We start from the raw sequence: 12,857 nt of genomic DNA, 5'->3' as shown, positions 1-12,857 counted from the left end.
ATTTTCAGATTTAAGATCCTTCTGGTAAACTAATAAAATGGTGATGACACTCATCCACCTGTCACGTAAGATTGCAGCTCTGATTAAGGAAACATTTTTCTCCTTGAAACTTGTTTTGTAAATAGAAAGCATTACAAAAGAGTTAAGTTTTAACTTGTTTATACAGCTTTTGTTGTGTTTGCAGGACATCAAACATTTACCTTACCCAGCATTTATGAAATAAATATGACTAGTGGTTTAGGTTAAATAGACCATGTTTTCTTAATCCAGGAACCAAGATTAAGTGAATCATGTTCTGCTGGTAGAATGAGAGACAAGGGCAGGTACAAGGTATCAAGGCCAAGACATTTCCAGCAATTCCTATTTTGAAACAAAAAATCCACAAAAAACTAACACAGCACTTTGTGTGCATCTGCCCTGCAGAATAACTCAGGTTCATGCGAGTTTACTGGTGCTTCATTACTAAACTTCTGCCCTTAAACTGCATGCACAAACAACATAGGTCAGACCGGTTACTCTCCAGGCAAAAAAGCACTTACTCTTTTAGGCAAAGAGAATTTAGGTGCCACACTCAAGTTATTAGTTGCTATTAAAGACACGGAGAAGAAAAATCAGAAAAGAAATTGAATTTTTTTTTCCCAACTGGATGTCATGCAGGAACCTGTCAGGGACATGCAGATACCATGACAGTAACTATCAAGTAAGCTAATATATTAAAGGCTAAGAACACACTTTTGGCTATGGATTTCTAAGCACAAGCATACATCAAAAGACCAGTAACTAAAAAACTAAATATGTCAACACAATTGTATTAGCCACGGTCTTTATCATGTTTCACAACTGTATCATCACTGAACAATGGTATCGCAATCTTTGAAGTGTAATAGTTCAGACAAAAATATAAAGGAAAACTGAGCTGCATGAAAGCATCAGCACCAACAGTGCACATGTGGTACCAATCAAGAGTGTTACAGAGGGTTATAGCTAATGTGAGTAAGAAGAGAGAAACTCCCATCTCCATTTTAAAATTTAAGAGTGAGGGGAATGTACCAATAATATTTAGTTCACATTTACCTTGTTTCCAGAAAATCCAACAAACTCCAGTAATCTCAGAATCCGTGCGGGAAACATGGACAATGTCTATAGAAAGAAATGCAACAGTTATGCAGTAATAGACTTTCTGCCACAGCTACCAGCTGCCTCCTACAACTTTTCCAAACACAAGAAATAATCACTAAAATTACTAAAAACATCTTTATATGTCTGAAGATTTCCTGGGTAAAAGTATACACCTGCTATGTTTTACATATGATTTAAACAGAAATATCTGTTTAATATAGGGACTCTGTGTCTCCAGGATTCCGTGCATAGAAATATGTTTACATAGCACACGCTTAGTAACTCTAGTACTTCTTGGATGTTTCAGAAATACTGGGTGCATACCACACAGCACATATTTGTCCTTTGTGTAGTAAATCTAACATTTTGGCACGTGCCAGACTCACACAAAGTAATGCAAGCAAGGGGAAGCACCAGGCACTTTCTGCAGCCCATCACCTGAACAACCATGTCACCCCTCACCATCTCTGGGTCAACACCTCTGACATACCAGGAACAGTCCTGCACTATTTGACCACCTGCTTTCTGACCAGAACACAAGCAACGACAGCCAACAGTGGCCTGAACAGCACCCAAGGCCCCATTCGTGCACCCTGCCCCACCAACTGCCCTGCTAACAGCCAAGTCCCTGGTTGCTTCCCAAGTGCCATCTAAACAGTAAATGGAAGTCAACAAGCACAGGCAACTGCTGCTTCTGTGGAAGGCTTCTCCTGGTCCCCATCCCAGTAGGTCCCTTCTCATAAAACTATAACACCTTCCCCTCCAAATGTCTCCCAAGCACTGGTCACTTGGCTAATGAACACCCTTACTGGAAGCTGGGCACAAGCACTCAGCTATATTCTCAACGAACATGCTCTTAGTCCATGTGAGACGAGGTAATTTCTCAGTCAATAATTACCCCATGAGGATGAGCAAGTAGGTCTGCACACACTGAGCAGTATTGCTCATGTGAGTAGTAGTCTCTTTATTTCTAAAGTGTATTACTATCCGATGTTCTTGGACCAGAGACTGGGATCCTGCAAGTGTCAGCGTACATACCTAATTCTAACCATATAATTAGTAACACTGATGTCAGTGGAACTTCTTGGGTATTTAAGTTAAGAACATTTTCAAGAGGTTGTAGGACTTCAGCTCAAGAGAAGAACTGTTGGTACGTACCAGATTAAATGCTCCAACTCCAAGTTTTACACCTCCCTCAAAATGAAGATGGTTCTCTCCTTTGACATAATGTGGAGACTGTATGAGACTGTCCAGCTCCCTGAAAATGCACAAGATTCTGTTACACTGTCAGCAAATAAAATGATTAATTACAATTCAGTAAGAAAGTAACCCAATTACCTTGAACTACACAGGTAGGTAAAAAAGGCCAATTTGTCATCTCACCCAGGTGAACAACACCTACAACATTTTGTTGGATTTATCAACAAATAATTTCTGTCACATTACTATCAATTCAAAAATATGGATTCCTGGAGATGAATTCCTGCCAAATAGACATAGTCAATTTGCAACCACATTTCTGTCTGAAAATGTTTCAAGAATGGCTGTTGGGAGCAACACGAACCTTTACTACTGCAAAAAGAGATGATGGGGCAGTTCAGGAGAGTTAAATTTAAATTAGCAAATTTAAATTAGCAAATTTTATTTGAGTTTCACTAATCTCTGGATTAGGTATTCCCTTTTGGTGCATGTTCATTCAAAAGAATGTTTTGTCATATATAGGACAATTGTAAGAAATATTTTAAAATGGGCAGGTATATCGGAAATTACCTTTCACTTATTTTTGTAACTTTCATAGATCTCAACTTTGTAGTGTCCCTTTATTTCCCTGTATAAGCCAGATGGATTTGAACCTGTTTTGTCTCCAAACTTTCTATAGCTATGTGTTTTTCACACTATTGTTTTAGTTTATTTTGTTAATTACGAGGAGAAGAAAAACACTGTTTTAATGGCAGCCATGTATTTGTGTTCAGGCTGTCATGTTTTTATCTGCTGGTTGTTGTCAACAGACATAGGACTATTCATTGTAATTGCAGTCTTTACAATGGACCTGCATTTAGAGTCACCGTCAACCCACACAAATATGGACACTGTCATCTCTCTCCCTTTCAGTATACTTCTGGAGATCCTGGGCTGGATGCTGTTTTGTGTCTGCTAGACACGTGACTGTTTGTGGCTGTTCTGAGTCCAAATCTAAAGTTCTAAAATAAAAGAAAATATGATGCATATTTAGCTTTCACTTTTAAAAATTATTCATATAAGTCTGCGCTACTGTGAAAGTTTCCTGACAATTTTTATTCACTGGCAATAAGCAGATGTTTCATTTGAATTATTGTTTTATTTCATTCCATCTTTTTTACAGTGTACGATAACCTTTCCTCCCTGAAAGAGAGTTTAAAAAATTTTATCTTTGCAACATTTACTCCTATTGTCTTTTCAGGGTTGCTGTTATTGCAACTGCTGCTGTTGTTACTGCTGACAGCGGGAAAAGGAAAAATGGCTTTTTATATCAGAAACTATGTTGTAAAAAATATTGATCAATCAAAGCGAATAAAGTCTCATTTCCATATTTTATTGTTTTCTCTGTAACCTGTTGCACCATGCTCTCACCAAAACTGCAAACAATTATTTCTTCCCACATCAAAGGTACAGTACAAAAATCGTAACTGCCAATCTCACATACAAACCTTCCCCTTGTTAAAATACATACTTTAGTAATATGCAAGTTGTTATTAGCATTCTTTTGAAGAAGACCACCTAAGAGCTACTAGATTGACAACACTGTTTTTACATATACTAGAGAGGATCTTAATTTCTTGAGGCACAACTGAGTATGCTTCCCATGGTGTACATTTTAATGTAATTTTTATAATTTACTGCTGCACTTCAAAACCTTTTGCACATGTTGAAAGTAGCTCTCCATAACTTTCTGGATGAAAAGAAATCTGCTTAAGCAGATGTTTTTGGCTTATAGACACTAAGTAATGGGAATATTGTGAGTTCAGATAAGCAACCCTGCTTATCATTTTCAATAGCGTGCATCTTCTCTTCAGAGTAGAACAACTGCCACAGTTAACCAGACTAAAAGTCCAGCTAAGCAAATAATTCATTCAGACAGTGGCATATGCTTGGAAAAGCATCCTCTAGGAACTGACTGTTCGGGGACTTCATGACACGGAGAGACTGCATCTGTTCTACTATGCTAACTAGCCCCTATAAACCTATTTCCTGTAAATTTGTTTAATCTTTTTTTGAAGCCATTTATACTTTCCATTGCAAGCTCTTCAGTTTACTGTCTTTTAATTTTGCTTTAGTTTCATGCATTTATTATGGAATTACTTGTGCTTCAGCTACTGGTTTTGACTGTTTCAGAAAGCTGCAGCTAGAACTATAAAGAAACATCATTTCATATGCCTAATGACTGCGAGACCTCCAAATTGTGCTACGCAGACACAATGAGCACTACATCATTTAGAACAGTTATTTTTTGACATAATTTCAAGGATACAGTATTTGAAGTGGGCAAGCCTTGGGACTTAACAGGGTTAGGATCCACTATCTTTACAATCCAAATCAACCATATCAATGTCCTTTGTTATGCAAAGGAGGAATTTGTGTGGGCTGAGAAAGGCTATAGACAGGAGCCCCATAATAAATGCTGCAATAAATACAACAGTAATTAATTTGTGAATTGGACAATTTGACCAGCAGCACTTTTTACTGAAAGAGTACGTTTAATCACATTGTCACTCTGACCCACCTGTATGTTTGGTAACTGTTTCGGACTTTGATGCCTCCTTTTATGAAGCTAACCATATTCTCATCCTGTTAGAAAGGAAACACATTAGCAATATGAATTTGTAAGCATTACAAAGAGCTTTTGTCTTCTTGAGATGAACACATGCCTTGAACATAACCGTTGTGACACAGACAATATAGGTCTCTGAGAAACAATACATGGATTTAGGATTTCCTTTCTATATTAAAATATTTTCACTGTGTTCAGACATACACACTTTATTTTGATGCTTTCTGTGATTAGTTTAGCCCCTGTGACCTTTGGACCATCTCAATTTGCATTAATGAACATAGTGACTAAGCTAATGAATGGCACCTAAGGTCCATGCATTTGTGGCTGTTCCAAAAAACAACTCTCTCTCATTTGTCCTTCAGCACAAATTAACGTTTCCTGGCTCAGCACCAGATACAAACAACTGCCTGTCCTCAGGAGTCTACAGAATATAGTTTCACATCCTAAAAAGGAAGCAGAGTAAGCAAAGTTATACAGGATATGCTCTTTCTGGTCTGAATATTCAAGTATCTATGAGATCCATACTAGTATGGTAACACATTACATTACAAGCTATAATGAACTGAGAACTTAGCAAAGTGTATCTGGGGCCCATTAGTTTACAGTTGTATCCCAAAGAGAGAACTCTTTAGTCTCATAACTTTCTGGTGGCAGTTTCTTGCCTCAGTCATTGAATATAATCTGTCATTCTGGTTTGTTTTAATATCTGCTATTACTTTGGGATGGGAAGACTACATGTGTTTTAGCAGATGATTTTTCTTTGATGGTATTTTAAGAGGCTGTATGAAGCATCATGGAGAAAATAGCATAGATCAAATGAACATTTGGTTGTTTTACTGTTATTGTTAAGGAAACAGGGCCCAATTGTGCTCATCAATATGTAAATAAAGAGACAGAACCTGCCTCAAAGAGCTTTCCATCCTCCTGTAAGTCAGGAAGATAACTCAATCCAACCAAAGTTACAGTTCAACTTCTTCCAGACTTTGCTTTCTGTGAACTAGTACAGGAAGCCTAATGGCCTGAACTGAAGGACAGCGGCTTACTCCTGCAGCCTGCAACACCACCACTAGCCTGTGTCCTTTACAGTCATCCTTAAGCAACATTATCAAGAGTGATAATTGAGGACAGAAACTATGCAACATAAATGAACATATAATTTCTGATAATATATCCCCAGAGACTTGAATCCCAATCACATGCAAATGAAATAACCACAGAAAAATGTGATCCTGTTTTTCTTTGTTCTGTAGAAAAACTCAGTTTTTAATTAGCAACTGGGGGGGGGTGGTGTGTGTGTGTACAGCATACATAGCCATATGTAAAGGTTCAGTTATATTTTCCTTTGAATGGAAAATGGAAAGAGGAAAGAAGATGGTTTTAAAATGTTTAAATTCAGAATACTCATTATACCAACAACAGAGATAACAAGCGTGCGAATAGTCCAGCCCTTGAAAAATCCTGCATCAAATTAAGCATCAAAACTAACCCACTTCAATAGCTGTTGGAACCAAGTGCCTTTGTTTAATTTTTAAAACCAGTTCATGTGTTCATGAAAAATTAAACACAGAATAGAACAGGAAGCAAATAGACACTCTTTATGCAGAAGAGGAGAAGAAATTATTTTCTTACTCTTAAATCTCTCATGTATCTATAAACATTTTTAAAAACAGATACCTGTGAAAATAGTGCTTAAAACCAAGAGACACTACATTAAAACATTCCTTTCTTACAGGCACAATGGAGAAGTTCTGAAAAGCCTTGCTTCCATACCTTCAGATATCACCCAAACTGTCCCCAGTGCTAGAGGCTACTCATCCCAAAGAATCCCAAAGGAATATGGAAATAGGTACCTACACCTTGGCCATTTTGAAGTCCATCATCTTACCATAAAGAAGTCACCATCATCAGCACTCTAAAAACCTTCAGAAGAAGCTACTCTGACTACTAGTTTTGCCATGAAGCAATAGTTTCTAGCAGAGGGGCATAGCAGATTGCTGAAAAAGGTTACACAGTTCATAAACTATCATAAGCAACATAAATCAGAGCCCATCTGGCAACTCCCAAACACTATAAAATCACCACCTGCATTTCATTCTCTATCAGCATCTTTGAGCCAACAAGCAGAAGCCCTTTGTGTATGTGACTTTTATTATCTCCTCTGCATAGATGAAGAGGCCCACTGTCATACAGCAAGTACAGCCAAATCAAGAAGAAAAACCAGTTATTTCAACTATGATTAACAATTTAAATTGCAAGCTGGAGCCCAAGTAAGTATTGCTAATGTTGATCCATCAAACAAATCAAGCTTCATTAGTACAGACAGGTAAAATTCAAAGAAAAGGGAGAGCTCCCCTTCTTTTAAAGACAGGCAGCACTGTTTAGCAAAAAGCATGTGTGGAACCTAATAGCTATGCAGACCATAATAGCTGTTCAAGAACAAACAAGTGAGAAAGCAGTCTTGGGAAAGCAAACACCAGCCTGACTAAAACAAAAATCTCGCTTGCATTCCAGCATAGCACAGCTTCAATGACCATCTCTTTTTTTTCCAATCTGATATCCCAACACACAGTATTTGAAAATCGGTGCTTACTGCAGTTACATTTCAGACATCCAAAAGGGACTGGAGAAGGGCATCACAGGGGACTCAGTGCTATGTGTATCGAGATAAGCATTTTTAGATAATCATGAAGGACAACAAAACATTCTACTCTCTCATCAGCAGATAGTCCAGACAAAAATCCAGATTTAATCCAGATGAAAGAGTCTTACACTATTAGGTCAAACTAGCATCTTCTACCATTTCATTAATTTTAAGAAAAGAAACCTGTATGGTGTGTACTTTTTTTCTCCCAAAGAGCCACGCAGGAATCCATACCTGGAGGAATGTGAGTGCTGCTCTCTGAAGTAAACATTCAGCATAGCAAATTTCTGCATGGATTTCCTCTAGTGTCACACGGAGGGGGGAAGAAAACAAATCAACCAGACAAAAAGTAATTAAAAAACACTTAGCCCATTAATATAGGAATAAGATCACAAAGCTCAAATTGAGAAAAATCTTTTCCAAATTTGCTGTAGTGTTTCAGTTCTAGACTACTGAAGTAATTCCAAACAGTAATGACACACAGTTACAGAAACTCTGCAGAAATTTCTCTGGTGCTTTCCAGGGATTCCTGGACCTAGAATCTTTCTAGGCATTTCCCTACTTCTTTCTAGGTATTTCTTTACCCAGCAATTTTTGGAAATGCTGAGTCAGCAACCAACAAAAAAAGTTAGTGATTTTGGACATGGTGACACAGCAATTGCCAAAACACTGATCCAGCAATTTTGGAAAGGCCAAATCAGAGATTTTGTCAGTGAACTCACAATCTGCAAAAACACGTTGGGTGAACAATTCTACAGAATTCAAATTGCAGCAAAAAAAAGATGAAAACATTATGCATTTAGAGATAATGTTACCTTCAGTAAAGTGCTCAAGGCTTTGTCTATGCACAAGGTTGTTGATAGAATCAGCTACTGTTGATTTCTTCCTAAATCTGCAGAAAAGTCAGTTTGGTCATTCTGAACATGAAGCATCAGCAACAGAGAACAGTATCTTTTAGCTGGCCACCCATACAGTCACTAACATACCTCCAGTGCTCACCAACCCTCTGTCATCTTGCCACATATACAAACTTCAGCATATTCCACATGGAAGTTAGTCAACATGGTCCTCCTGGGATCTGTCCTTTACCCTTCATTTGTGGAAATCTGTCTTGATGAAGGAAGGGGATAAGGGGGCTTTTTGATTTATTTTGTGTGTGTGCATGTGTGCACATGCACATCTATGTACAGAAGCAGGAGCACAGTTGACTCAAAGACAGCTACCTACAGTACAACCATCAGCAAATGGGAAGGTTCTGCAGTGTCTGTAAATGGTAAATAACTTACAGACAATGCAGAACTGGGGCTACAGATAGGACAAAAATCTAATTGACAAGAAAAATCAGATATTGCAGTAAACTGACGTTTTCAAGACTAGACGGCTAGAAAACCCTAAGTTATGTGGCCTGACCTCATAACTGACCCTCCTTTGAACAGGAGGATGGACTAGATGACCTCCTGATGTCCCTTCCAACCTCATTTTTCCTATGATTTCTATGAAATTACATGTCGTATTTTAACCTGCACGTCTTTCAAAACTTTCCCATGAAGGGACTATTTATTGACTGAATTGCTCCACACTTACTTTTGACAGGTGGCTTGAGCTTCCTTCATTGTGTTTCCTGCATTCAGTATGTCCTGAGGATCAAATGTCATCATAGCTTGCATTTCCAATATGGTGGCATAAGTCAGTGCATGATACATACTATCTTTAGTTCTGCAAGAAAACACAAAATGCAAAGCACAGCTGATTTGATTATGTTATTACTTTTAAAAAACAAATACAAATCCAATTCCAGAAACTCATCAGTCTGATGGGAACTAGGTCTAAATAAACTAGAAATAAAACACAAAGGATACGCAAAATAATCAAGAAATGCACTAATACATTGAGATTTGTACAGGAAATCATGTCTACAGCTCCAGTTTCAATAACTGTGCTAAGATGTTCCAATTCTGAGCCAAGGGTAGGTATTTAACATACATAACAAAGCACAGGAATTAACCACATGGCTAACCATTCAGAGACCATAGAATCATGGGGTTTTTTAATGGAGTATCTAATGAACACTACAACACATGACACAAATCTAGATATTCTTCTTGTATTTTGGGACAGTTACTCAGGACAGACTCAAGGAGATAAGTAACACAATACTATAACCATAGCCAAAGTAGAATCTTCTTCAAACAGATCTTCCCACCAGAAGTGTTCCAGTCTACACCAAACATTACAGCTTTTTCCTCCTCTCCCTTTCTGCCAACTTCCACCACAATTTGTTAAACTTAAATATTCTTCTGTGGGATTTCAGATGGTGCCTCTTTTGCAGAAAGCCAAAAACTTTGGCATTAGTGCAAGCAAAACAATTAACTCCTACCTGCAGCCATTGCCAGCATCTTTCCTCTGGCAGGAAGAAGGGTTTATATATTGTACACATTTACAGCATTCAGCCAGTACCTATGTATGGTATAATCCTCTGCAAATGAATCAAAATATCTTCAGGCCTAGAGGTCCAATAAAGATGACTTGGGAAATACGTTGAAGGGCAAGCTCAGATGAATTCCTACCACAGAAATTCTCTGTAGACCTTCCTAGTCCACCCTTGACAAATAGCATGACTTAGAGAAATACTGCTAAAGAACAACGACTGCTATTTCAATTGCTTACACTTTTAGAATGGATTGGATAGTTCTATATGGCAGGGAATATTCAAAAATACTTGCAGTCAAACAAGGATATCCTTTCAACAAAATCTCCACCCTCAGTACACCTATTCTCAATATGTGTACTTCGGGTGTTTGTTTCTCAAAATGAGCCACTTCATTTTCTTTTTCTGTCAAGGAGAAAGTGGTGTGCCAGCAACGTGCCCTTGCCGCAAATAGGGCTAATGGTTTCTTGGACTGCATTAGGAGTGCTGTTGCGAGCAGGTGGAGGGAGGTGATCCTTCCCCTCTGCTCAGCACTGGTGAGGCCACACCTGGAGTACTGTGCCCAGCTCTGGGCTCCTCAGTACATGGACATACTCAAGAAAGTCCAATGAAGGGCGATGAGGACGATTAAGGGACTGGAACATCTCTGCTATGAGGAAAGGCTGAGAGAGCTGGGACTGTTCTGCCTGGAGAAGAGAAAGCTCAGGGGGTTCCTATAACATATAGAAATACCTGAAGGGAGGGTGCCAAGAGGACAGAGCCAGGCTCTTTTCATTGGTGCCTAGTGACAAGACCAGAGGCATTGGGCACAAACTGAAACATGGGAGGCTCTGTGTGAACATCAGGAAACACTTTTTTACTATCAGGGTGACCAAGCACTGTTACAGGTTGTCCAGAGAGCTTGTAAAGTCTGTATCCTTGGAGATATTCAAAGGCCATCTGGACACGGTCCTGGGCAACCATGTCTAGGTGGCCCTGCTTGAGCAGGTGACCTCCAGAGGTCCCTTCCAACCTCAACCACTCCAATTCAGTGGTTTTGTTTTAAGGGAAAAAGCTAAACTTTAAAGACACCTCAATCCATTTAATTTCTCCCCTGGAAATACACTTACCTCCCCAGGTTTTGATACTTGGATTGAATTGAAAGACGATTTTAAGGATAACTTAAGACAATCCTACATTAATCAATGATCTAATAACTCACTGTGGTGACTTCGGTCCCTTTAACTTTTCTAACAATTCATACATTATTATGCATTAATTCTTTTGCTCAATGGAGTAAAACACCCTTAAGTATCCTCAGGAGTCCCTGATGTTTGGTTAGTGTTTTCCAGAGGCCAAGAATAACCTTCTCTACATCTAAAGTAACCCCCTCTCAATTACATTATGCAATAAAGTCACCAAAGAAAAACCCAAGTGATGATATGATCCTAACTTTCTTTGTATATATAGTTTTTGAGAACTAGGGATTAAAATAATACCTAGTGCTGGCACAGATAGCATTACACAGATATCTGCTGCTTCCCTTGCCAACCTTCATTATGAAAACAAAGGGTTAGTTTTTCCAATATACACAGCACAAAGCAGGGTGGCTGTCCTGAAGAAATTTGCAGTGTACATCTTTAAACCCCACTGCAGTCTGTGTTTTGTGGCTGTCCTTAATTCCTAGTTGCCCTCATCATGTCCACAGGTTACCTAACAAGCTGCTCTAACCAACCTCTAAACCAATCTAGCATAAAAACCATTTTGGGAAATCCCCTACTGCCGTAAGTACTATGAGCCCCAGACTATGCTAACTTGCATCTCAGCTCCAACATGAGTAAGAAGAACAGACAGATAGTGGAGAAATTAGTTTAAAATCCAGTAGAGTCAGGACAGTTCTGTCTTGGCCTCCTGCATCGTGATTCTTTCAGTAGACTGATAATGCAAAGTAGAAAAAAAATGAACTTACTATAAAATGCCAGCCTGATGAAGTGTTCCTGTTCATTTGATTACTCATCAGCCTCAGTGGGCGCAGAGAAACACACTTCATCTCCTATTTATTAAAATAAAACCCTTCCAAAGATTCAAATTCAAAGCACAGGGAAGGCACTAAAAAGAGTCTCCTTCCAAAATTTTAGAAATTTGCTTTCAAAAATCAAAGCAGACAAATATTAAATTCACTGCAGTAAGAGGAAAATTGATACTTTCCACATATACATGATGAAGAGGGATTTCCCTCTCCAGTAATTTGCTTCTGATACCAAAATCACTCCTGCCCTAAACAATGGTTTCATCTATTTTGCTTCTAATATTTAAAGGAGATAATAATTAATGTTTATCATTAGTCAACTGGAATTTATCAACACTCAAATTTACTCTTTTTTTTTCAGGGGCTGGGAGGTGGGTAGAAATGCAACCAAATGTAACAGTTATCTATGCTGTTTATACTAACCATGCAATTAAATTTGCCAGTTACACCCTGGCATATTGCCAGAAGTTTTAAGGCTTGCATTTTATATGGATGGATACAGAATGAAACTTGATAGCTTTTTTTTTTTTTCTTCTTTTGATTCCTCAGCAGCACTTTCCCCAGGACATTGTTGGGAGTTAACAAGCCTTTATGATATAAATACAACTAATATTCTGATTAATGACTTATCCCAGTAGCTCATATCACATGGCTGAATAAGAGGATTATAAGTAATATCTTCAGGCACTTATGGAGCTATGCCACATGCCTGTTCTCCAACTATGGTGCAATCATTATCACCTTGTAGCACTGCCCTTTCTTGAGAGCTGTTGGAGAACACTTTTATTTCTGCTTGAAAACAAGTACCTAAGTGAGGACAGTGACAGCTTTCCCCTCCAGCTGAAGTATG

At 38.4% G+C, this 12,857-nt stretch overlaps 1 protein-coding gene across 1 annotated transcript in view; it reads right to left on the bottom strand.

The window, feature by feature from the left end:
- The window catches only part of TTC39A (tetratricopeptide repeat domain 39A), a 49,789-nt gene that overhangs the window by 21,255 nt on the left and 15,677 nt on the right, over positions 1-12,857 (bottom strand). The window contains exons 3-8 of the mRNA XM_072868407.1: positions 9,156-9,287; positions 8,387-8,463; positions 7,806-7,873; positions 4,880-4,944; positions 2,278-2,377; positions 1,075-1,140 (exon numbers count right to left, since the gene is read on the bottom strand). Of these exons, the coding sequence (XP_072724508.1) occupies positions 1,075-1,140; positions 2,278-2,377; positions 4,880-4,944; positions 7,806-7,873; positions 8,387-8,463; positions 9,156-9,287 (508 nt within the window). The remainder of the gene's footprint in view (positions 1-1,074; positions 1,141-2,277; positions 2,378-4,879; positions 4,945-7,805; positions 7,874-8,386; positions 8,464-9,155; positions 9,288-12,857) is intronic.

Source organism: Ciconia boyciana, chromosome 7 (assembly GCF_034638445.1).
Source record: "Ciconia boyciana chromosome 7, ASM3463844v1, whole genome shotgun sequence".
Taxonomy (NCBI): Eukaryota; Metazoa; Chordata; class Aves; order Ciconiiformes; family Ciconiidae; genus Ciconia; species Ciconia boyciana.
This window is presented reverse-complemented; position numbering and strand designations above follow the sequence as displayed.